Raw genomic sequence first — 27,985 nt, forward strand, 5'->3', positions numbered from 1 at the left:
ACTCTTACGCAGAACATCAATAAAGTGAGCATTCAGCTTTTTGTAGCCCTGGTTTTCTGACCACAGATGATCCTTCCAATTAGATATTACAGAGTATATTAAATTGTCTCATCTATCCATTCTACATTTGCTAGATTTATTTAACTCTTAGTTTATTTAAAAACATTTTTAATAATTTTATTCAATTATTTTTATTTTTTATATTTTAGTTAATATAGAGTGCAGTATTGGTTTCAGAAGTAGAATTCAGTGATTTCTGAATACAACACCCAGTGAGCATACAACACCCAGTGCTCATTACAAGTGCCTTAATACCCATCACCCATTTAGCCCATCTCCCATCCACCTCCCTCCATCAGCCCTCAGTTTGTTCTCTGTTGTTAAGAGTCTCTTGTGGTTTGTATCCCTTTCTTCTCCCTACCCCTTCCCATGTTCATCTGTTTTGTTTCTCAACATTCCACATATGAGTGAAATCATACGGTATTTGTCTTTCTCTGACTTATTTTGCTTAGTCTAATAATTCTAGCTCCATCCATATTGTTGCAAATGGCAGGCTTTCATTTTTTTGATGGATGAGTAGTATTCCATAACACACACACACACACACACACACACACACACCACATCTTCTTTATCCATTCATCAGTTGATGGACATTTGCACTCTCTTCATTGTTTGACTATTGTCAGTACTGCTATAAACATTGGGGTGCACATACCCCTTAGAATCTGTATTCTTTTTTTTAAAGGTTTTTAATGTTTATTTTTGAGAGACAGAGAGCGATCAGGGGAGAGGCAGAGAGAGAGACACACACAGACTCTGAAGCAGGCTCCAGGCTTTGAGCTTGTCAGAACAGAGCCTGACATGGGGCTCATGAATCATGACCTCATGAATCATGAGATCATGACCTGAGCCGAAGTTGGATGCTTAACCAACTGAGCCACTCAGGCACCCCATCAAATCTGTATTCTTTTACCATTTGGGTAAATTCCTAATAGTGCAATTGCTGGATTATAGAGAGTTCTATTTTTAGTTTTTTGAGGAACCTCCATACTGTTTCCAGAGTGGCTGTACCAGTTTGCATTCCTACCAACAGTGCAAGAGAGTTTCCCTCTCTCCACATCCTTGCCAACACCTGTCTCCTGTGTTGTTAATTTTAGCCATTCTGACAGGTGTGAGGTGGTATCTCATTGTGGTTTTGATTTGTATTTCCCTGATGATGAGTGATGTTGATCATCTTTTTATGTGCCTGTTAGGCATCTGGATGTCTTCTTTGGAAAAATGTCTATTCATGTCTTCTGCCCATTTCTTAATGGGATTGTTTGTTTTCTGGGTGTTGAGCTTCGTAAATTCTTTATAGATTTTGGATAGAGTTAAAGGGAGAATCAGTAGGTCAGCAGTACCAAGAAAGTTTCTTCCTTTTGATTATGTAGTCCAAATTACCCTTTTATACTTGTCTTTTTTTTTTCTTTGACCTCATTGTTGGTCTATTTTTTTTTTTTAACGTTTATTTATTTTTGAGACAGAGAGAGACAGAGCATGAACGGGGAAGGGGCAAAGAGAGAGGGAGACACAGAATCGGAAACAGGCTCCAGGCTCCGAGCCATCAGCCCAGAGCCCGACGCGGGGCTCGAACTCACGGACCGCGAGATCGTGACCTGAGCTGAAGTCGGACGCTTAACCGACTGAGCCACCCAGGCGCCCCTCATTGTTGGTCTATTTAACAAACTGCTTTCTTGTTTTTTTTTTTTTAAGTTTTAATTATTTATTTATTTATAGAGGGCACAGTGAGTGAAGGGCAGAGAGAGAGAGAGAGAGAGAGAGAGAGAGAAGAGAAGAGAGAGAGGGAATCCCAGGAGGGGCAGAGAGAGAGAGAAGTGAGGCTTACCTGAATTGGGCTCATGTTTACCTGAAATGGGACTCAAGCTCACCCGATGTGGGGATCGAGCTCACTGATGTGGGTCTTGAATTCATGAACCATGAGATCATGACCTGTGCAGAAGTCAGATGCTTAACAACTGAACCACCCAAGCACCCTTAACAAACTGTTTTGAAAGTCAACCTCAGACTTACTGTGCTTGTAGCTGTATGGATTTCTATTGCATGTGTTCTAGGAACCTTGGCATTACCATTACCACAGCTGATTGGGGATTTGGGGGCTTGAAATCAATAGATGAGAGAGGGAATAGGAAGGGAATCAATAATGGTGCGCATGTAAGAAATACTGGAAGAATTATTGACAGCTGCCAAAGAACAATAATTTGAGCATCTCAAGGGCTCTGGGGTAGACTTCTGCATTGTGCAGTATTAGACAACTTAGAGAAGAACACGCTTATGTCCTAACTTATCACAGCATGACATGAAATCAAAAGTATAGACTTTCTCTGATTATGCTTTCTTGCTCATCTTACTTCATTGCCTTCTAACTGCTCTCCCCCCTTTTATCCATGCTCTCCTACAGTTTATTCTCAACATAGCTGCCAGCGTTATGTGAAAAAAATCATTTTATACTTGTGTTTAAAATCTTCCAATGGCAGGGTGCCTGGGTGGCTCATGAACATCCAACTCTTGATTTCAGCTCAGGTCATGATCTCATGGTTCATGGGATCGAGACCCGTGTCAGGCTTCGCGCTGACAGCATGTGGCTTGCTTGGGATTCTTTCTCCTTCTCTCTGTGCCCTCCGCACTTCCCACCCCCCACTGCTTGTTCACCCCTGCTCACTCACTCGCTCTCTCTCTCTCAAAATAAACTTTAAAAGAAATAAAATCTTCCAATGACTTTTATTTCATTCAGAGTAAAAACCAAGTTCTTATAAAGGCTTACAAAGTTATATGACCTGGCTTTGCTCCTTCTACTCTCCCTATTTCTGAGTCTACTTCAGGTACAGTGACTTCCTTGCTTTTATTCGAACATATCAGGGATGCTCCTGCCTTAAGGTTTTTGTTCATGCTGTTTCCTATGCTTGGAGTACTGTCCCTGGCTAAAACTCTGTTACTTCATTCAGGCCTTTTCTCAAATCTCAGTGAGACACATCCTGACTACCATATTTAATTCTGCCTCCTCATTCCCCTCACCAACTTAAAACTGAATGCTCCCACAGGACTGCTGCCTCTTTAAACTGTCACTGGGGGTGCCTGGGTGGCTCAGTTGAGCGTCCGACTTTGGCTCAGGTCATGATCTCACAGTTCATGGGTTTGAGCCCCACATCAGGCTGTGTGCTGACCTCTTGCTCAGAGCCTGGATCCTGCTTCAGATTCTGTGTCTCCTTCTCTCTCTGCCCCTCCCCTGCTCACGCTTTGTCTCACTCTGTTTCTCAAAAATAAATAAATGTAAACTGACTGTTGCTGCCACCAAATTGATTTCTTTCTACTCTCTTCTTCTTTGGGTAATTGGTTTTCCTTTCTAAGTCTGTGGTAGGTTGAGCTCAGGTTACAAGCCTGTACTATAATAATAGAAAGGCTGAGAAATCAAGTGTCTATTATCTTCTGGTTGTATAGTGGAAGGCAACTCTGTCTCTACATTTGGGGTTTAATCACAGTTTTTCTGCAACACTGCCGTTCTTTTCTGCTGGGAATCCTGTTATGAGTCGGTTGGAATTCTTTCACTTATCTCTCATGTCTCTTGAGTACTCATTCATACTTTGGGTTACTTTTTTGCTTTGACCTACATTCTAGAGTGATTTCTTCACTACTCCCTTGCTACTAATTTTCTTTTGAATTCTGTCCAGCATGTATCCTTTCTGTTGAGATTTTTCCCCCCTACTGCTAATGTTTTTTGACATTTAAAAAATTGTGATAAAATATTCATAACATACAATTTAGCATTTTAACTAGTTTTAAGAGTGCAATCCAGTGGCATTAAGCATATTCACAATGTTGTGCAACCTTCTTGAGTATTCAACTGTAGAATTTTTCATCATCCCAAACAGAGACTCTATATTTCTTAAACAGGTAACTCCCATTCCCACTTCCTCCAGCCCCTGGAAACCTCTCTTCTTTCTATCTCTATGAATTCTCCTATTCTAGGTTCCTCATATAAATGGAATCACACAATATTTGTCCTTTTGTGCCTGGCTTATTTTACTTAGCATAGTGTTTTTGAAGCTCATGCATGTTATAGCATGTATCAAAATTTCATTTATTTTAAATGTTGAATAATATTCCCATATATACGTATTGCATTTTATTATTCTATTCAACCATCAGTGGACATTTTTTCATATACTTTTCATTTGTAAAATTCCTAGTTGGTTCTTTTGCACATTCATTAGCTCTTGTTTTATTTGTTTTTGCTTGTGTTGCTTCTTTTTCTTTTTTAAATGGAAGTTAACTAATTTCTCTAAACATTATAAAAAATTTTTTTTATTATTACATTTATTTATTTTTGAGAGAGTGAGACAGAGTGCAGGTGGGAATGGGCAGAGATAGAAGGAGACACAGAATCCAAAGCAGGCTCCAGGCTCTGAGCTGCCATCACAGAACCTGACACAGGGCTCAAGCCCACGAACCATGAGATCATGACTTGAGCCGAAGTCAGAGACTCAGCCGACTGAGTCACCCAGGCATCCCTCTCTAAACATTATAAACATATAAAAATGTTTATCAGACTTTTATAAAAATCTGAGGAGATTTTTAATATTATTTTTAAACCTTGACCATTATATTTTTCATATGTTTTAGAATTTTGGTTTTTAGAAGTGAGAGATTTTGTTTTTCCCCTCCTTCTCTCCCTCTGAGCACATCTGTATAGTGCTTATGCAGTTACCTCTGCTTGCTCCCAAGGCCCAATGTAGACCCAAGTTCTACAATAACATTTTAAATCTCTTTCCCCATGGTTATATTTGGGCTATGCCAGATCATGACCCTAGGCTGAGGGGAGGAGGGAACTGCTTTAGGCCCAATCTATTTAGTTCTACAACCTTTAAAAGCCATAGTTCCAAGTGAGGTTCAGTAGCAGTTTTTTCTGCTTGGCCTATGCAATAGTATGTTTGTAATAATACTCTATCTGAATTTTAGGAATTTTTAGGATATTGATTTTGTGTTTATAATCTAAGAAAAATGAATCTGTTTTAGTTTAAAAGGCGAAAGATTTATACGATTTGAAGAGAAACCAGAGTATGAATCTGTTTTAGTTTAAACTTGATTAGTATAAATTGAAGTGAAGCCTTAGAAATTTCAAATAGGAATATAAATTTCCCATAGATGTCCCTGGTTAAAATAGCTGAGGATGTAATATATGAAACTTTCCATTTTATTCCATACATTATTTCTGCATTAATCTTATTAAAACACAACACTCTTTTTTTTAAATTTTTTAATGTTTATTTATTTTTGACACAGAGAGAGACAGAGCATGAGCAGGGGAGGGGCAGAGAGAGAGGGAGACACAGAATCCGAAGCAGGCTCCAGGCTCTGAGCTGTCAGCACAGAGCCTGATTCAGGGCTCGAACTTACAGAGTGACAGATCGTGATCTGAGCCGAAGTTAGACGCTCAACCAACTGAGCCACCCCAACACTCCAAACACTCCAACACCCCAACACCCCAAACACTCTTTTTAAAACATTTTTAAATTTAAATTCTAGTTAATTAACATACAGTGCAATATTGGTTTCAGGAGTAGAATTCAGTGATTCATCAATTACATATAACACCCAGTGCTCATCATAACAAGTATCCTCCTTAATACCTATCACCCATTTAGCCCATCCCCCACCTCCCTCCCTCTATCAACCCTCAGTTGGTTGTCTATCTTTAAGAGTCTCTCATGGTTTATTTCCCTCCCCCTTTTTTAGAAAATATATTTTTTATTTTTTAGAGAGAGAGTGCAAGTGGGGGAGGAGGGGAGAGAGAGAGAGAGAGAGAGAAGAGAGGAGAGAGAGAATCTCAAGCAGGTTCCATGCTCCTTGTGGAGCTCTACATGGGGCTCGAGCCCACACTCTGGGATCATGGCCTGAGATGAAATCAAGAGTCAGATGCTCTGGATAAAGGGCTAGTATAAAAATCTATAAAGAACTCACCAAACTCCACACCCGAAAAACAAATAATCCAGTGAAGAAATGCGCAGAAGACATGAATAGTCACTTTTCCAAAGACATTCAGATGGCCAACAGACACATGAAAAGATGCTCAATGTCACTCCTCATCAGGGAAATACAAATCAAAACCCACTGAGATACCACTTCATGCCGGTTAGAGTTGCTAAAATGAACAAATCCGGAGACTATAGATGCTGGCGAGGATGTGGAGAAACGGGAACCCTCTTGCACTGCTGGTGGGAATGAAAACTGGTGCAGCCACTCTGGAAAACAGTGTGGAGGTTCCTCAAAAAATTAAAAATAGATCTACTCTATGACCCAGCAGTAGCGCTGCTAGGAATTTACCCAAGGGATACAGGAGTGCTGATGCATAGGGGCACTTGGACCCAATGTTTATAGCAGCACTTTCAACAATAGCCAAATTATGGAAATAGCCTAAATGTCCATCAACTGATGAATGGATAAAGAAGATGTGGTTTATATATACAATGGAATACTACTTGGCATGAGAAAGAATGAAATCCTTCCATTTGCAGCAACGTGGATGGAACTGGAGGGTATTATGCTAAGTGAAATAAGTCAGGCAGAGAAAGATAGATACCATATGTTTTCACTCATATGTGGATCTTGAGAAACTTAATAGAAGACCATTGGGGAGGGGAAGGGGAAAAAAAGTTACAGAGAGGGAAGGAGGCAAACCATTAAGAGACTCTTAAGGACTGAGAACAAACTGAGGTTGATGGGGGTAGGGGAGAGGGGAAAGTGAGTGATGGGCAGGAAGGAGGGCACTTGTTGGGATGAGCACTGGGTATTGTATGGAAACCAATTTGACAACAAATTATATTTAGAAAAAAAGAAAACAAAAAAAATAATAAAATTCTTTACTTGCCAAAAAAAAAAAAAAAAAAAGTCAGATGCTCAACCAACTGACCCACCCAGGCGCCTCTGTTTCCCTCTCTCTTTTAAAACACAACACTCTTATAACATCTCCTGTGTCTCTTTCCATAGGGCCAGGTTTAAATCTCTTAGCCTTGCCCTGATAATACCTTCTGTCTTTTCAGTTACCTGTGTGTCCCCAGCATGAATCCTCTTTAATATGTTTTGCTCATTGTTTTCTCTGTACCTTTTTTATAGCTTATTACAGCCTACAGGGTCCTCTCTCTACCTCCTTGCCTTTCAAACCTAACCTTCCTTTGGGAACCTCACTTCCTTCATGAAGCATTATCGTCAGTTTACAGTGAACATTTTCCTTCAGAACTGCACAAAAACTTATAGTTGATGTCACATAGCATCTATTTGTGCTTTATATTTAAATTTTGTTATTAAGATTGTGATCTCCCTGATTGTTTCTATAAATCTCCTGATTATCTCTGTAGCACTCTTAAAAACATAGAATATAAAAATAATTTCAGAAATTAATGTTTATATGCAGTTATCCAGTAATTTGAAGAAATAAAGGATGTCTTCTCCTTGAATTCAGTTTTTTGTAGTAAGTCATTAAGGCTTCTTTTTCAGATCTGTCATTTGTCACTGGCTTATTCTCCTTTATCTGAGAAGTTCAGTATGACTTATTTTTAAGAGTTAAACTAAATTAAACCATTTATTTAAACTGTTGTAGTAGTGCCTGAAATAATTGGTAAAGTTGAGTCTTGGAGTCACTGCCTTGGATGCTAGTGACACAAGGAAAAAAAATATATTCCATTTTACTCTTAAGCCTTTGATGAAAGTTTTTATCTATCTATCTATCTATCCATCTAAATTCTAGTTAGTTAACATACTGTTTAGTATTGGTTTCAGGAGTAGAACCCAGTGATTCATCAGTTACCTAGAACACCCAGTGCTCATCCCAACAAGTACCCTTCTTAATGCTCTTTATCCATTTAGTCCATCCCCAACCCATGCCCCCTCTAGCAACCCTCCAGTTTGCTTTCTGTATTTAAGAGTCTGTATGGTTTGCCTCTCTCTCTGTTTTTATCTTATTTTTTCTTCCCTTCCCCTATGTTCTTTTGTTTCTTAAATTCCATATATGAGTGAAATCATATGATATTTTTCTTTGTCTGACTTACTTCACTTAGCATAGCACACTCTAGTTCCATCTATGTTGTTGCAAATGGCAAGATTTCATTCTTTTTGATTGCCGAGTAGTATTCTATTGTACATATATACCACATCTTCTTTATCCATTCATCAGTCGACATTTGGCTTCTTTCCATCATTTGGCTATTGTTGATAGTACTGCTATAAACATTGGGGTGCATGGGCCCCTTTGAATTAGCATTTTCATATCATCTGGATAAATACCTGGTAGTGCAATTGCTGGATCATAGGGTAGCTTTATTTTTAATTTTTTTGTTTGTTTTGAGAGAGAGTGAGCAAGCGCCTGTGTGTGCACATGCACACTGGAGAGCGGGGGAGGGGCAGAGAGAGAGAGAATCAGAGGATCCAAAGTGGACTCAGTGCCAACAGCAGAGAGCCTGATGTGGGGCTTGAGCTCACAAACCATGAGATCATGACCTAGCCGATGTCGGACACTTAACTGACTGAGCCACCCAGGTGTCCCACTATTTTTAATTTTTTGAGGAACCTCCGTACTGTTTTCCAGAGTGGCTGCACCAGTTTGCAACCCCACCAATACTGCAAAAGTGTTCCCCTTTCTCCGCTTCCTTACCAACATCTGTTGTTTCCTGAGTTGTTAATTTTTGGAAGTTTTTATTTTAATCAGCTTATAAATTTGATCAATGTGGATAGTTCTCTGGCATCATTCCAAGAAGATTCTTTTTATCTGTTGGACTGAAGCACACAAAATACAACAATAAAGCCATAAAACACCATCAAGTAACATATATTCATTGATACTCAATGTACTGAGTCATCTTTTTTTTTTTTTTTTAATTTTTTTTCAACATTTATTTATTTTTGGGACAGAGAGAGACAGAGCATGAACGGGGGAGGGGCAGAGAGAGAGGGAGACACAGAATCGGAGACAGGCTCCAGGCTCTGAGCCATCAGCCCAGAGCCCGACGCGGGGCTCGAACTCACGGACCGCGAGATTGTGACCTGGCTGAAGTCGGACGCTTAACCGACTGCGCCACCCAGGCGCCCCAGTACTGAGTCATCTTTGAACACAGTGGTTTGTCACCTATCATACTGTATAAAGACATAATACATAATGATAATAGTTTGTATAATATTTTGCTATTTCCAGGTGGTTGAATATGGTTAATAAATCAGAATTATAGATTCTAATCACCTCAGCATATCAGTATATAAAATTTTTATACCAGAAAATATTTCATTATCCCTCACAATTGGCATAGACATTATAAAAATATTACCAAGTTATGCCCCTACTTTGAACAACCTTTCAGTAACTTTTCAGTCGTTTTACTTGAGTTAAGATCTGGAACATTTAGTATCATTTGAAAAGGCCCTGTCAGAGCTGTCTTCAGCATTACTGGCTTTTTTAAAGTTCTTGTTTATGTGAAATTCTTTCTAATTTTGGTGGCTTCTTGTATACTGTTTCCTCTGCAAGTGACACCATACCTGGTTTTCTCCCTCTCCACACACTTTTCCTCTCATGACCTTTTTGCATCTTTTGGGCTGTTCTACTTCTTCAGAGATTTTACTGATCCTTTCTTTTTAAATCATGTCTCCCAGCTAAAATCTCTTATTGTACACTTTAATTTCCTTCTTAGATTCATCACTGTTCATTTTTGTATGTTGTGATTATTTGTCTGTTAATTGCCTATCCAGAACAAGAGCTCTCTGAAGATAGGAACCCTGTCCACTTTTGTTCACTGATAAATCCTTGGCAGTTAGCACAGGGAATGGCACCACAGTCGATGCTGCTTACGAGGTAGGCTGAGGGAAACCCAGTACCTTTCTGACCCTTTCCAGGATCAGAATTCCTCTACCAGACCCAGAATTCCTCTACTGACACAGTTTTCTAAGAAAATAGAATACCAGTATAATGAAGGGTTTATAAAATGTTTTAGAAATCATTGCGTGGGTCCCCTTCAACTCATTTCCATCATATCTTTGCATTACTGTTAAGTGTTAAAGGGCACAAATAACTTAAAAAATTAATTTAAGCAAGACTTGGGCAGTATATGGTCTTTCCTTAAAGAAAAAGGCTTAAAAACGGTCTTTAAAAAAATTCTGTTTTAGGGGCTCCTGAGTGGTTCAGTTGGTTAAGTGTCTGACTTCGGCTCATGTCATGATCTCATGGTTCATGAGTTCCAGCCCTGCTTTGGGCTCTGTGCTGACAGCTCGGAGCCTGGAGTCATCTTTGGATTCTATGTCTCCCTCTGTCTCTGCCCCTCCCTCCTCGCCCTATGTCTCTCTGAAAAATAAACTTTAAAAAATTATTTTAAAAATCTTTTATTTTGTATTTATTTTTTTCTTTTTTGTGTATTTTTATTGAAATTCTAGTTAACATACAGTATAATACTAGCTTCAGGTGTACAGTATAGTGGCTCAACACTTCAGTACAACACCCTGTACTCATCACAAGTGCCCTCTTTATTTCTTTTTTCTTCAACGTTTTTTTTTTTTTATTTATTTTTGGGACAGAGAGAGACAGAGCATGAACGGGCGAGGGGCAGAGAGAGAGGGAGACACAGAATCGGAAACAGGCTCCAGGCTCCGAGCCATCAGCCCGGAGCCTGACGCGGGGCTCGAACTCACGGACCGTGAGATCGTGACCTGGCTGAAGTCGGACGCTTAACCGACTGCGCCACCCAGGCGCCCCTTTATTTCTTTTTTCTTAAAAAGTCTGTTTTAAAGGCAGTATTTCTAAAAGTAAAATTGAGGACTTATATAGCAAAACCCAGGTATTTTTACATTAATTCAGTCCATTTACATTGTTGCATCATATTACTGCAGAAGAGTCTTTAATCAGTTGGATGTACCTCTCCTTTATATTTGCTTGAATTTAAAATTTGAATTACACACATTAAAAATGTCAGTAGATAGAATTCTGGTATTTTATCAAAGATAATGTGGCTGTTTGTTGTGTGTCTGGTTGTAGGCAGTATGAAACTGTGGTTCCACTTGAAGATTCTATTGTGACTGAGGTTACAGCAACTCTACAAGAATGGGCCAGTCTGTGGAAACAACTCTATGTGGTAAGTAGTTGATAACTAGCTTACTAGATCATTAAAATTCCATTATACCAAGTGAAAAAATTTATCTTACCTATGCCAATTACAAATTTTTAGATTTCTGAATATTTGCAACTTTTCAATGTATGTTCCTAATATTAACTGAGACATAGTACACTGAATGTTGTTCAATCTGAGGAGAATACATTATTTGTATGCCTGCAGTCCCTCCACCCTATCCCAGTCAATGGAATTTAAATTCCTTAACACCAGGGATTTTAACTGTCTTACTCACTGCTGTAGCTCCAGAAGCTTTCATAAAATAGGTATTTACTGAATGAATGAACAAACTTAAGAGTTGCATTGTGAGCCTAATGGTGGGTAAAGGCCAAGAAGTTGTATCCACAGTTTCTTATAGCTAGTAAGCTGATAGGATATGTCATATATGACATGCTTTGCTAAGCCCGTAATTAATAGAAAGATTAGTAAAAACCCAGCCCATATCCTCTGGAAACAGGAGAGTGATAGGACACACAAAATCAGGGCTAAACATGAGTGACAAGGTTTGGGTTCGAACAAGAGGGAATAAACACATTCTGTATATTCTTCTTAGTAATTACAACAAAAATCCTGGACAAAACCCATAAATCACCTGCCAGAAAACTCTGAAAGTAAAGGAAGAGAAGGTGGAGTGATTAGGGACCTTTGGACTCAAGGATTGAGTGAGTTCCCTGATTGTTGTTTTTTTCTTGCCTCCCATATACTTTGGCCTGGGCTCTAGAGAAGCCCACAACCTGGATATACTGTTGGGTGCACACAAAAAGCATCAAAGAAAGCCTTTTTTTTTTTAAGCCAAAGGATGGCACAGCAAAACAGAAACCTTTTAATCTATCCTTTCTGTTCTCCAGACAAACGTTGCAATAAAAGCTGCACCCTCATACCCACCCAAATAGGCATTGCAATAGTGGAACTACTCCATCTCATACACACACTCTTACTCCCATGTGCAGTAACACATGTCTCTCTCCAGTGGAGCCTTAGGTCAAACACTGACTTCTACCCCTCCCCACTATAGTAATTAGGCAGTGCCTCTCTTCATTGGAGTCTGTGGGAAGATTCTGACTTTCACTTCACCACCACTTGCAAGGTGGCACTTTTCTGCAGCAGAGCCTGTGGGTGGGACTCTGGATTTCACAACTACCCAGTGTTAACATAGTGATGCCCTTATTTTGCAGAGTTCTGTGGGCAAAACTATGACTTCCTTCTATGCTCTAAAGTAAGGAAGCAGCCTCCATCCACAGAGGAGCCTGTGGTTGGAGCTCTTGATTTCCATTTCCCTTATAAGAATAAGTGGGTCCCTTCCCAGCTGAGCTTATAGGCAAAACTGACTTTAACCTCCCCATTACGAGATAGTGCTCCGCTCTAGTACACCATGTGAACAGTCCTCTATTTTTCATCCTTGTCCTGCTGAAATGAAGCAGTGCTTATCCCCACCCAAATCCATGCAGAGTGTAAGTGAAGTAGAGTTCTGCTATCTAGGTAACACACAAATGGAGAAAACCAGAAGAGCACTGGAAAGACTTCATATACGAAATTGACATATGAATCACAGACCACAAAAGTGAGCCTAGAATTGCATTCTGAATCTAAGCAGATTGACCACCTACTAAAATAGAAGTTTTAAACAGGAATCTGAATGTCATAGTACAATACTTAAAATGTCCAGTATACAGACTAAATTTATTTGTCATGTAAAATATCAGGAAAACTTTAAGAAGAAAAGATAATCAACAGATGCCAACTTTGAAATTACAAAGACATTGGAATCATCAACAGGGGTTTTAAAACTGCTTTTGTAAAATTGCTCCAGCAAGCAATTAGAGACACTCTTGTTTTTTTTTTTAATTTGCATCTTTATTTACTTACATTATTTTATTTATTATATAATTTATTGTCAATTTAGCTAACATACAGTGTATACAATGTGCTCATGGCTTTGGGAGTAGATTCCCATGATTCACCATTTACATACAACATCCAGTGCTCATCCCAGCAAGTGCCCTCCTCAATGCCCATCACCTGTTTAACCTGCCTCCCCACCCCCTTCCACCCTCAGTTTGTTCTCTGTATTTAAAAGTCTGGGTGGCCCAGTTGGTTAAGCGTCTGACTTCGGCTCAGGTCATGATCTTGTGGTACATGAATTTGAGCTCCATTCGGGCTCTGTGCTGACAGCTCAGAGCCTGGAGCCTGCTTCAGATTCTGTATCTCTCTCTCTCTCTGCCCCTCCCCTGCTCATGCTTTGTTTCTCTCCCTCTCTCATAAATAAAAACATACACAAAAATTTAAAAAAATGAAAATAAAGGTCTCTTATAGTTTGCCTCCCTCTCTGTTTGTAACTTTTTTTTTCTTTCCCTTCCCCCATGGTCTTCTATTAAATTTCTCAAATTCCACATATGAGTGAAAACATGATATCTTTCTCTGACTGACTTATTTCACTTAGCATAATACCCTCCAGTTCTGTCCACGTTGTTGCAAATGGCAAGATTTCATTATTTTTCATTGCCAAGTAGTATTCCATTGTGTGTGTGTGTGTGTGTGTGTGTGTGTGTGTGTACACATACACTGTATACACTATATATATATATATGCACACATATGTATATGCACACACAGTATATATAGACACACTATATATATATACACACACTATATACACACTATACACACACACACACACACATCTTTTTTTTTTTTTTTTACACCACTTCTTCTTTATCCATTCATCATTTGATGGGCAGTGGGCATTTGGGCTCTTTCCATAATTTGGCTATTGTTGATAATGCTGCTATTAACATTAGGGTACATGTACCCCTATGAATCATCACTCCTGTATCCTTTGGATAAATTCCTAATAGTGCTATTGCTGGGTCATAGGGTAATTGTATTTTTAATTTTTTGAGGAACCTCCACACTGTTTTCCAGAGTTGCTGCACCAGTTTGCATTCCCACCAGCAGTGCAAAAGGTTTCCCCTTTTCCCACACCCTCACCAACACCTGTTATTTCCTGAGTTGCTAATTTTAGCCACTCTGACTGGTGTGAGGTGGTATCTCAATGTAGTTTTGATTTGTATTTCCCTGATGATGAGTGATGTTGAGCATCTTTTCATGTGTCTGTTAGCCATTGGGATGAAGAGACACTCTTGAAACAAATGAAAACACTCTTGAAACTGCAGCAAGGAAATAGAAAACTTAAAGAATCAAATGAAAATTTTAGAACTAAAAAATAGACTAACAAAAATTTAAAAATTACTAGATAAACTCAATAGCAGAATGGAAAGAACAGAGGAAGGAATTAGTGAGCTTAATGATGGATCAAAAGAAATTATCCAGTCTGAATAATGGAGAGAAACTAAATGGAAAAGTAAACTTAGCTTTAGAGACCTGTGGGACAATAACAAAAGATATAACATTTAAGTCATCAGAGGACTAGACAGAAAGGACAGAATGTGGAGTTAAAAGAAAATTGAAGAAATAATGGCTTAAGTCTTCCCAAATTTGGTAAAAGATGTAAGCCAAGAAGTCGAGTAAACTCTAAACAGGATAAACCTAAAGAAATCCATGCACAATCACATTGTAGTTAAATTTCTGAAAATTAAGGCAAAAGAAGAAAATCTTTGTATATATGTATATATATTTAAAAAATTTTTTATGTATTTTAAAATCCAATATAATTACTATACAGTGTTAGATTAGTTTCAGGTGTGCAATTTTGTGATTCAACAATTCTGTACATTATTCAGTACTCATCATGATAAGTGTACTCTTAATCCCTCCCCTTCACCTATTTGACCCATCCCCCCACCCACCAAAGAAAAAGTTTTAAAAGGGAAACAACACATTACCATTAGGGAAATGACAATTTGAATGACAGCAAATTTGTCATCAGAAACTATGGAAGACACAAGGGAGTGGCCCAACATTTTTCAAGTACTGAAAGAAAAAAACCCTGATGTTACCCCAGATTTGTGTATCTAGGAAAAATATATTTCAGGAATAAAGGAGAAATAAACACATTTTTAGATGAAGGAACCCTAAGAAAATTTGTTGCCGTTGGATTGGTTCTAAAATAGTTGCTATAATGGATGTTTATCAGATACAAAGTAAGAGATAATGTAAGGACACTTGGAATATAGGAATGAAGAAATCAATAGAAGGATGGATCAATAGAAGGGGTAAATTCTGTTAGGTTTTTAAAGTAGTCTTTGAGGAGACAAAGCAGAAATTATAACACTGATATGGATTTCAGTGTATGTAGAGGTTTATATTTAAGAAAGTTGTATCTAAAATGGTGAGGGAAAGGGACATAAACTGTGGTATCTGTATTCTATTTCAAGTAGTAAGATGTTGATACTAGTAGATTATAATACATTATGCATATATGTTATAATCTCTAGAGCAATCATTAAAACTGTTACACAAAGCAATATAATAAAAATGCTATCAATAAACCAAAATGGAATACTAAAATGCTCAAATAACCTATACGAAATTAAGAAAGGGAAAACAGAGGAAGGTGAAACAGAGGGAACAAAAAAATAAATACTAAAATGGTGGATTTAAATCCTAATATATGAATAATAAAAAGATGAAAATTGGCAGAGTTGATAAAAAAGACTTAACTGTGTGCTGTAAGAAACTCCATATATAATGATATAGGAGGTGAAAAGTTAGAAAAATACATACCATTCAAACAATAAAAAAAAGCTTGAATGGCTAGAGTAAAAAATATTATTATATTAATTATGAATTATTTCTTCCTTAAATATAAATAAAAATAAATAAAATGAATTATATTACTATTAATTAAAGTTGATATCAGAATAAAGAAAAGGGATATCACAGAGTGGTAAAAAGATCAGTTTACCAAGAAGATGTAACAATCTTAAATATGCATGCACCAAAAAACAGCTGCAAAATAAATGAAATAAAACCTGAAAGGACTGAATAGAGAAAATGGATAAATCATTTATTATATTTGGAGATTTATGACCCTTTCCCCTAGTAATCGATATAACCACTTGACAGAAGTCCCCAAGGATAGTGAAGAACTGAACAATGCCATCAACCATTGGGATCTAATTGAAAGTTTTAGACTGTTCCATCCGATAAAATTGGAATACAGATTGTTTTCAAGCACATGTGGAACATTCACCAAGATTGACAATATCTTGGGTCATAGAACAACTCAACAAATGTTCAGTAATTCATGTCATACAAAGGATAATCTGACATTAATGGAAACAAAATAGAAATCAGGACCAGACAACAGGGAAATATTGAAGCACTTAGAAATTAAAACACTGTTAAATAATCCATGGATCAAAGAGGAAGTCTCAAGAAATTAAAAATATGTTTAAATGAATGTAAATGAAAATATAATGTATTATCTGGAAAACAGTGTGGAGGTTCCTCAAAAAATTAAAAATAGAACTACCCTATGACCCAGCAATAGCACTAATAGGAGTTTACCCAAGAGATACAAGAGTGCTGATGCATTGGGTCACGTTACCCCAGTGTTTATAGCAGCGCTTTCAACAATAGCCAAATAATGGAAAGAGCCTAAATGTCCACCAACTGATGGATGGATAAAGAAGATGTGGTGTATATATACAATGGAATACTACTTGGCAATGAGAAAGAATGAACTCCTACCATTTGCAGCAACGTGGATGGAACTGGAAGGTATTATGCTGAGTGAAATAAGTCAGTCAGAGAAGGACAGATACCATATGTTTTCACTCATATGTGGATCTTGAGAAGCTTAACAGAAGACCATGGGGGAAGGTAAGGGGAAAAAAATAGATACAGAGAGGGAGGGAGGCGAACCATAAGAGAGTCTTAAATACAGAGAACAAACTGAGGGTGGATGAGGGGTAGGGGAGAGGGAAAATGGGTGATGGGCATTGAGGAGGGCACTTGGGATGAGCACTAGGTATTGTATGTAAACCAATTTGACAATAAATTATATTCATAAAAAATATAATGCATTAAAATGTGTGGAATGCAGTTGAAGCAGTGCTGAGAGGGACATTTATAGCATTAAGTGCATATAATTAAAAAAAACATGGTATCAAATCAATAACTACTTCAAGAATCTAATAAAAGAAGATAAACCCAAGCAAGCAGAATGAAAGAAAAAATAAAGAGCAGGGATTAATGAAATTAAAAATAGAAAAACAAGAGAAAAGTCAGTCAAACCAAAAGCCAGTTTTTAAAATATCAATAAAATTAATAGACATCTACCAAGACTTACAAAGAAAACAACTGAAATAATAATTACCAATACATTTGGACTAAAGAAAGAGATATCACTGTAGATTCCACAGACATTAAATTGACAATAAGAAAATGTTATAAACAACTTCATAACATGTAAGTGAGAATCTAGATGAATCAAACAAATCCTTGAAAATCACAAGTTGCCAAAATTCACCCAAGGTAAAATAGGTAATCTGATTATGCTACAGGTATTAAAGTAATTGAATTTATGAAAATCCTTCCCAAAAAGAAATGTCTAGGCACAGATAGTTCCACTGGTGAATTCTACCAACAGTCTAAAGAAGAAAAGACAGCAAAATGATTCAGAAAAAGCATTTGAGGAAATCCAACACTCTTATGATAAAAATGCTCAGCAAACTTTGAATAAAGGGAACTTTTTCACCCTGAGAAAGGGCATTCATAAAAACCTACAGCGAATATCATACTTAATTGTGAAAGTCTGCTTTTGGGAACAAGGTGAGGAAGTCTGCTTTTAACAGTTTTATTCCACATAGTACTAGAAGACTAGAAGACTTAACCAGTGCAGTAAGGCAAGAACATCCTATTCAAAGCCCAGATCTACCCCCACTACCACCCAAATACAAGATATGCTAAGAAACTGAAGCATGTTTGGTTAGCATTAGATCAGTTTAATAAAGTATGTGCAACACTTGTCTACTAAAAACTATATAAAACATTACTGAAAGAAATTAAAGAAGACCTAAATAAATGGAGCAAGAAGTCATGCTTGTGGGGTGGAAAACTAAATTTTGTTAAGATATCCATTAATTTCAAAATGAATTTTTGCATCAACACAGTAGCAAACAAAATTTCAGTGCGCACTTTTGGATAGAAATTGATTATATTGATTCTGCAATATATACTAAGTTGGAGTATGTGATTTTTTTGTGTGTATGTGATTTCAAGACTTACTATGAAGTACAGTAATCAAGACAAAAGGTATTGACAAAAGGATAGGCATATACATCGGTGGAATAGATAGAGATAATAATTGACCACACAAATATGGTCAATTAATTTTTTTCATTTATATATTTTAAGTAAAGATTGTATATAATTTAAGGTGTACAACATGATGATTCAATATATATGTAATTGGTGAAATGAGTGCTAGAGGCAACCTAATAAGCATGTCACCTTTTCCTCACATAGTTACCATTCCTTGTGTGTGATGAGTGCCCTTGAAATGTACTCTCTTAGCGTATTTTTAGTAATCAGTGCAGTATTGTAGAGTATAGCCCTCATGCCTGTATGTTAGGTCTGTGGCTTTTTCATCCTCTGTAATTGGAACTTTGTACTCTTTGACCAACATCTCTGTTCTCTGCTTCTGTAATTTATACTTTTTTAGATCCTGTATATGTTATTTAAAAAATATATGTGTGTGTGTGTGTGTGTGTATTACATACATAATATGTATGTAATCCTAAATGGTATACATTTGTTTTGGTGTTTATATGGTTAGAATTACTCTGTACATGTTTTTCTACAACTTCCTTTTATCCCTCAGTAGTATGTTCTCACATTTATTCATGTTGTATTAGTAGTTGTTCATTTCATGGTTATATAGTATTCCATGTGATTATGCCCTATTTATCCATTCCACTCTTGGTTGACATTAAGGTTAATTCCATTTTTTTTTTTTTGCCCATGTTCAAGAGTGAGACTGGTCTGTAATTTTCCTTTCTCCAGTGTCCTTGGTCTGGTTTAGGTATCAAGGTTATACTAACCTCATAAAATGAATTGGAGAGTTTTCTCTTTTTCTATTTTCCTAAAAAAGCTTATATAAGATTGTGATTACCTGTTCCTTTATTTTTTTTTTTAATGTTTATTTTTGAGAGAGAGTGAGCACAAGTGGGGGAGGGGCAGAGAAAGAGGGAGACACAGAAACTGAAGTAGCCTCCAGGCTCTGAGCTGTCAGCACAGAGCCCAACATGGGTCTCACACTCACGGGCTGTGAGAACATGACCTGGGCCTAAGTTGGATGCTCAACCGACTAAGCCACCCAGGAGCCCCTGTGATTACCTGTTCCTTTAATAGCTGATAGAACTAACCTTTAAACTAGGATAGTATTTTCTTCATTAAATGATACTTTAAATTACTGATTCCATTTCTTTAATGCTTTTGGAATCATTCGTGATTTGTTTGTTTTTTTAAGAGAGAGAGGGGATGGGGAAGGGCAGAGGCATAAAAAGAATCCCAAGCAGGCTCTATGCCCAGAGCAGAACCCCATATGGGGGCTTAATCTCACAACCCTGAGATCATGACCTCAGCAGAAACCAGAAGTCGGATGCTTAACTGACTGAGCTACCCAGGTGCCCCCATTCAGGATTTTTCTTGTCAATTTTGAGAATTTCTTTGTTTTAGGAATTTTTCTATTTCATGTTTTTAATGGTAAAGACATAAATTGCCTTCTGCAATAGTTAATTCCTGTTTTCACTCTTAATATTCTTTATTTGTGCCACCTTATTCATCTCACTTTGACTTGCCAGAGATTTGTCTATTTTAGTAACCTTTTCAGGTAATACTTTTGGCTTTGCCAACCGTACGTTATGGTCTCATTTTCTATTTATTTAATTTGTGTTCTTGTTTTTATTTCCTTCTACATTTTTTGTGGGTTTACCCAGTTTTTCTTTTTCCAACTTATATATAGTTGGAAACCTAGCTCATATGTTTTTTTATTTTTATTTTTTTTTTATTTTAGAAAGAGAGAAAGCACGAGCGGGGGAGAGGGACAGAGGAAGAGAGAGAATCTTAAGCTGGCTCCACGCTTGGCAAAACCTGACATAGGGCTCAGTCTCATGATTATGAGATCATGACCTGAGCTGAACTCAGGGGTCAGATGCTTAACCAACTGAGCCACCCAGGCGCCCCAGCTCATTTGTTTTTAATTCTTTCTTTAGGTATGTCTAGTGTGCTGTGTAACGAGCCATGAGTTCATTGATTACATTTGTTCTAGAAACTCTTTGGTTATTTTTTTTAGTATTTATTTTAATTCCAGTTAGCATACAGTGTTATAGTAGTTTCAGGTGAATTACTGTAATATAGTAATTCAACATGTCTATAAATCACCCTGTGCTCATCATGACAAGTGCACTCCTTAATCCCTGTCATCTGTTCCACCCATCCCCCTCACTGCCTCCCCTCTGGTAACCATCAGTTAGTTCTCTATAATTAAGAGTCTGATGGCTAAAATCAGCAACACAGGAACAACAGGTGTTGGTGATGATGTGGAGAAAATGGAATACTTGTGCACTGTTGGTGAGAATGCAAACTGGTGTAGCCACTCTGGAAAGCAGTATGGACATTCCTCAAAAAGTTAAAAATAGAATTACATATAATCCAGCAATTACAATACTGGGTATTTACCCAAAGAATACAAAAACACTAATCAAAAGGGATACATGGCACCCTGATGTTTATAGCAACATTATTTACAGTAGCCAAGATACGGAATCAGCCCAAATGTCTACTGATTGAGTGTATAAAGAAGATGTGGTTAGATATACAACAGAATTACTCAGCCATAAAAATAATGAAATCTTGCTGTTTGCAATGACACGGATGGAGCTAAAGAGAATAGTGCTAAGCAGAATAAATCAGAGAAAGACAAATACAATATGATTTTCCTCATGTGGAATTTAAGAAACAAAAACAAACAAGCAAAGGAAAAAAATAAGAGACAAAGAATTCTTTAGTTATTTTTTTTTAAGTCTGCCTGGTTAGTTTTTACAGCCTTTTCTTCCTGTTATGTACTGTACTCATTTATTTCTTTAAACATAGATATCCATAATATTTTGTATACGATCATTTCAGTGTTCAATTTTTGTACTGATTCAGTTGTCTTTTTTAAATTAAATTTATTTTATTTCATTTTTAAATGTTTATTTTTGAGAGAGAGAATGAACTAATGGGACAGGAGCAGAGAGCGAGAGGGAGACAGAGGATCTGAGGTGGGCTCTGCATTGACAGCAGAGAGTCTGATGTGGGGCTGGAACTCAGGAACACTGAGACCATGACTTGAGCCAAAGTTGGTCACTTACCTGACTGAGCCACCCTGGCCCCCCTGATTCAGTTGTCTTTTTCTTTGCTGACTCTTGTGTATATTTCCTTGTTTTAATCCTGTTTTTGGTGGTTTTGTTTTTGTTTTGCAGCTGATGTTCTTTGGAACTATAACTCTAGGAATTCTTTAAAGCTAGGGTAAAAGCATTTCTCAGAGAAAATTTACATTTGTTTTTGCCAGGTTCTTGGGGTATTACCTGTCTTAGAAACATGTTAAAGTTTATATTGAGGTATTTGATAGGAATTGCATTAAATGTGTAGATTGCTTTGGGTAATATAGACATTTTAACAATATTTCTTCTTCCAATACATGAGCATGGAATGCTTTCCATTTTTTGGTGTCATTTTCAGTTTCTTACATTAGTGTTTTATAGTTTTCAGTGTTCAGATCTTTTACCTCTTTGGTTAGGTTTATTCCTAGGTATTTATGGTTTTTGGTTTGCTGTAGTGATCGAGATAGTATGACACTGGAACAAAAACAGACACATAGATCAGTGGAACAGAATAGAAAACCTAGAAGGAACCCACAACTATACAGTCAGTTAATCTTTGACAAAGCAGGAAAAAATATACAGTAAAATAAAGTCTCTTCAACAAATGGTGTTGGGAGAACTGGACAGCAACATGCAAAAGAGTTAATCTGGACCACTTCCTTACACCATACACAAAAATAAATTCAAAATGGATGAAAGACCTAAATGTGAGACAGGAAACTATCAAAATCCTAGAGGAGAACACAGGCAGTAACCTCTTTGACATTGACCATAACAACTTCTTTCTAGATATGTTTCCTGAGGCAATGGGAACAAAAGCAAAAATAAACTTGGGACTTTATCAAAATAAAAAGCTTCTGCATAGCAAGGGAAATATGCAACAAAACTAAAAGGCAACCTACAGAATGGGAGAAGATACTTGCAAATGACATATCTGATGAAGGGTTAGTATCCAAAATGCATAACAAATTTATAAAAGTGAAGACCCAGAAAACAAATAATCCAGTTAAAAAATGGACAGCAGACATGAGTAGACATTTTTCCATTGAAGACACACAGATGGTCAACAGACACATGAAAAGATGCTCAGTACCACTGGTCATCAGGGAAATACAAATCAAAACTACAGTGAGATATCACCTCACACCAGTCAGAATGGCTAATATTAAGAACATAAGAGACAACAGGTGTTGGTAAGGATGCAGAGAAAGGGGAACCCTCATGCACTGCTGGTGGGAATGCACACTGGTATAGTCAATCTGGAAAAAAGTATAGAGGTTTCTCAGAAAGTTAAAAATAGAACTACCCTATGATCCACCAATAGCACTACAAAGTATTTACCAAAGGAATACAAAAATACAGTTTCAGAGGGGTACATGCATCCTGATATTTGTAGCATCTTTATCAACAATAGCCAAGATATGGAAGCAGCCCAAGTATCCATTAATTGATGAATGGATAAAGAAGATGTATATATATATATATACAATGGAAAATTACACAGCCATCAAAAAGAATGAAATCTTGCCATTTGCAAGGATATGGATGGAGAGTAGAGAGTATAATGCTAAGCAAAATAAGTTAGAGAAAAACAAATACAATATGATTTCACTCAGATGTGGAATTTAAGAAACAAATTATCATAGGGGAAAAAATGAGAGAGGCAAATCAAGAAACAGACTCTTAACTGTAGAGAACAAACTGATGGTTACCAGAGGGCTGGTGGATAGGAGGATGGGTGAAATAGGTGATGGGGATTAAAGAGTGCACTTGTTGTGATGAGCGTCAGGTGTTGTATAGAAGTGTTGAATCACTATATTGTACACCAGAATCTAATATTACACTGTACATTAAATAACTGGAATTTAAACAAAAACTTAAATTTAGATTGAGGTTTCTTAGGCTGCAACAGTAGAGTGAATTCTCTCCTCAGACACATGGGAGTGCTCATTTGCAGTTATTGTTCCTTTTTGTGACTCATTGCATCCACAGTCAAGGCTGAGATGGATATGTAGTCCTGTTTCTCTCTGTGATAGGTGGGATTTATTTCCTCTGAGTTCATCTCACTGAGGGCATCTGCTTTCTAGAATCCTAGCCTTCTGAGATTTGATTCCACCGCCTACCTAGCTCTGGCCTAAGATATTTGGCTAAAACCCATGGATTAGTGGGTATCCCCAGGGTAAGTGCAGGTGTGATGACAAATTCTCCTTATTTTGATGTAATAGTAGTTTCTGGCTTTACTTTCTTATGCACCCAGCCATATATTATATATTTTGCTTTCATTTTGCTGTTATCTATTATTTACAGATTTTATGTTATATGAAGGGGTTATCTCTATCTGATTGGTGATAGTTCTACATTTTAAAGTAAGTGTTCTATGCTCCTGAAACCTTCTGTTTCTTTTTTAAAACAGCTTTCTCTAAGAGTCCCTTTCTCTTAAAAACTGACCATTATTTATTGATGGTCTGTATGGACTCAACACTGTTTATACATTTATAACCATTTTCTACTCATAGCAGCATTGTGAGATAGCATTAACATTGTCACTTTTTACTCTGGTAAGTCGCACAGATAGGAAGTTACTTAAGGTGACTTGGTAACACGCTACCTCCCTCTTTCTTCCCCTCTCAGGTTTTATTGGACAGGAGTTGATGGGTAAACAAATTTGAGTTATCCTTTTTGCCTCAACCTTGTCTCTAGCCAAGTCCCAGAAAGATTCACCAAATGTTTACATTGTAAAAGTAATCCTCATTACTTCTCCATATTTGACTTCATGCGAGTTCACAAATAAAAAACCAGTATCTTCTTCCAATATAGATTCTTTATGGACTGCATAATGGCTTTTTATTTAAACTAATTTCCGGCCAGTATTCAGAGTAAAAGTAATACTGAAATATTGATCCACTGGTGAGCATTTGGTCCTGATCTGTGTAGGTAGAACAATGGATGTAAAAAAAGCTTATTTTAAAAAAATGTATATTTATTTATTTTGAGAGAGAGAGTGCACATAAACAAGGGAGGGGCAGAAAGAGAGGGAGAGAGAGAATCCTAAGCAGGCTGTGTGCTGTCAGCTTAGACCCCAACTTGGGGCACCAATTCACCAACTGTGAGATCATGACCTGGGCTGAGATCAAGAGTTGGACCCTTAATTGACTGAGTCACTCAGGTGTCCCCCCCCCCCCCCGCCACGTTTTTTAAAAGTTTATTTATTTATTTTGACAGAGAGAGAGAGCAAGTGGGGTAGGGACGGGGGGGGGGGTGGGGCAGAATCCCGAGCAGGCTCTGTGCTGCCAGCGCAGAGCCTGACCCTGGGCTTAATCTCCCAAACCGTGAGATCATGACCCCAGCTAAAATCAAGAGTTGGATGCTTAACCAACAGAGCCACCCAAGCAGCCCCTAAAAGATTATTTAAAGATGTACTATTTTGTTTAATCTGCCGTGAGAGTTTTCCTTCATTCATATTAGTATCACTAAGGCTGTTTTGGATTGTCAGATAATTCTCTAATAGTAGTAAGCCATAATTTTAATAAGAATGTTTTAAGCTGTTGTCATGTGTAAAACAAGCTTGAGAAAGAACACTGTTTATGAAAACTATGAAGAGATACAGTTCTAACGTAAGACTGAAAACTGAAACCTAGGATCTCACTACTGCTCTAATGCTGTAACACTTGATTTCATCATGCTTACCCTTGGATACCATTATGAACTGTGGCAGTTATATTACGGCGTTCATTTCTAACATTCTGTAAAAATGAAGTTTCTGTGAGAAGGGGCATCCTCCTGTTTAAATGTAGTTTGGGCTGAGTTATGAGGCTTCTTTAAAGCACACTTTCAATAGAAATGCACTTAATGTTTCAGGCAAACGATGACAGATTGGCTGGGAAGCTTGAGTTCTCTCAGAGGCAACCCAGAGGGGTTGCATGTCCTCTTCTGTGCAGAGCAATTGGGTGAGCAAATTATACCCAAGGACATACATTCAATGAGATATAACCATCTCTGAGGCTTACTTTGTAAATTTGAGTTATGACAGCAGCATATTTAAAGAGCTTAAAATATTATAACACTTTCCTAATTCCTGGGAGCTCCTGTTTTTATCTAACAGGAGCTGAAAGTGATTATTTCAGGTATGAGATGTTCTAAAGCTGTGGATCAAAAACATGCAGGAACACAGCATTTTTAGAGCTGGCTCAAAGAGTATAAATCTTTGTTTCTTCCCCAAAAGACTAAATTGGGGGCTAAGAAAGTCTGTTATTATTGTTCATAGAAAAGAGTATTTCCAAGAAAGCAGATGTCTGCCTTTCTCAAAATTCTCTCCTAGAGAAGGACCCATTTTTTTTTTTTTTAGAAACCTGCTTTAGAAGCTGCATATATTTTCATGCTGTTATCCTTACTACCAGCTCTAAACGATGAGTCTGATGTATGTGTGCTATTAGCTTCTCTGTCCCTCTGAGGATGATGACACTTGTGCTGCAAATTATCATTTCAAATCAGTATTTACTCATTCCTGGGACTTCACCCACAGCTGAGCCTGCCTTGACTGTGATTCTGAGTTTTTAGTGAGGACAGCTGCTTATTTCCTATGCACTACTTTTTTTTAAGCTCATCAGTTCATCAGCCACTGTTGTATTTTGTTCAGAACTTTTTATTTTTTTAAAGCAGAACATGATCATATTTCAATACACAACTTCTGTACAACCAAAAAGTAAGACATCACAGTAAAATGTTGGTAAGAAAATAGGGTATTTCAATTTGCAGTACATGGCAAATGGTTAACATCCTTAGACATAAGTCTCCTAGAAACCAGTTACAAAGACACTAATATTTAAAAACAACAACAAGTTGCCTTTTATGGAAGATGTTTTAGGTAAATATATGAGAATAGGAAAAAATCCGTGATTGGAGAGCAACTCCAATTTAAAAAATAAGAAATTTTAGTACCTGCACACTAGCTTTTTGAAGATTGTATTGGTGTGTACAGATATTTTAAGAATCACACATTGTCAAAGGAAGATTCCCTGATTCTTCAGTATAACCTCTTGTATAATTAGATTCTTTATCTTTACCTTGTGAGTCACAGACTTAGGCTTAATTCATTTTGGCTATATTTATGATATGAAATTGAATAAAAACAAGTAGCCTAGTATTAATTTTGTGAAATACAGGTTGAATTTTGTTATGACTTATACTGGCATATATTTGGTTGGTATGTTGCAGCTTCAGTGCTTGGCATCCGTTTTTCCAGTTTATCTTTACTACATTCAAGAAGTTAGGCTGGGAAGATTGCTTTTGTTTTATAGATAAGGCCACGGAGAATTAGAGAATTAAGAGCATCACAACCAAGCTGAAGGAGATAGATTTTGTCTAGATGAGTATGCAAAATGGAACTAGAATCTAGGTCTCCTTGACTTCAAGTTTTCCATGGTAAGAGATTTAGACTCAGTTAAACTGAATAAATTCACAGTACTTGTTAACCATGAATTGTAAAGATTTTAAAATGAATAAGTTGGTATTTTATATTAATCAAATTTTTATTGTAATATCTGAGTAATGGACATATTGTAATATCTGAGTAAGTGGACAAATTATAATATTGTACCTTTTCCTTAATATTTCCTTAATATTTTCCTTAATATTGCCTTTTCCTTAATATTTGTATATTTGTTTCAAATGTTTAAAATTTTAGGAAAATTTTGATCCATAATACTGCAAATAAATAGCTATTGTTTAAATATGGAAAGAGAACCTTTCTGCCAACAGAAAAGAAAGTATTTGTAGCTAGGTATTGACACTGAAATTAAATTGGCTTCAAATTTAAACTTAATATAAAATAACTTTCTTTTAACAACTGACATTTAATGAGCATTAGGTTTCATTTCTTATTACTCCTTTAGCCTTTGTAATCTAAATTACCTAGATGGCATTTCAAATCTTGGATGGTTTTAGGACTGCCTTTCTCTGAAAATAACACTGTTAATCTGTCAGAACCAAATGCTGGAATACTTTTCCATTGGGTGTTACTAAAAATAGAGCACCAGTTTTTTTCTGGTTTTGGTTTTGGTTTTGGTTTTGGTTTTGGTTTTGGTCTCCTCATTCTGAGAACTTCCATAGCAACACATTGTTAAAGTAGAACAGTGTATTTCGGGGAGGAATTTTTTTTTTTTAAAGACAAATAGCATTTCTGTTTACTAAATCTGTGGTACTCAGGTAAATATTTTAAGGAATGCTTACATTATTGAACACATGACAGAGTTTCAGAATACACCAGATGGATACTTTCAAGTTTTCATCCAGAAACCTTCTGATACATGACAGATTGTTTGTATTATTCCCTAAGTATCTTTATTAAATTTTAAATATTTGTATTAAAACATGCAACTGAGCAATATGTGAGAATAATTCTAGTTCTCTTCATTTGTTTTTTGACTTCACTAGGTAAATTTAGAAGAAAGGATTTCT

General features: G+C 36.9%; 1 protein-coding gene across 15 annotated transcripts in view; it reads left to right on the top strand.

The window, feature by feature from the left end:
- DOCK3 (dedicator of cytokinesis 3) overlaps window positions 1-27,985 on the top strand; it is a 603,425-nt gene that overhangs the window by 207,400 nt on the left and 368,040 nt on the right. For 14 of the 15 annotated variants that reach the window (XM_045050712.1, XM_045050713.1, XM_045050700.1 and 11 more), the window contains exon 5: window positions 11,066-11,162. The exons of the other annotated variant lie outside the window; for it this stretch is intronic. In XM_045050712.1, coding sequence (XP_044906647.1) covers window positions 11,066-11,162 — 97 coding nt within the window. The remainder of the gene's footprint in view (window positions 1-11,065; window positions 11,163-27,985) is intronic. 15 annotated transcript variants of the gene reach the window in all.

This window comes from Felis catus, chromosome A2 (assembly GCF_018350175.1).
Source record: "Felis catus isolate Fca126 chromosome A2, F.catus_Fca126_mat1.0, whole genome shotgun sequence".
Lineage (NCBI taxonomy): Eukaryota > Metazoa > Chordata > Mammalia > Carnivora > Felidae > Felis > Felis catus.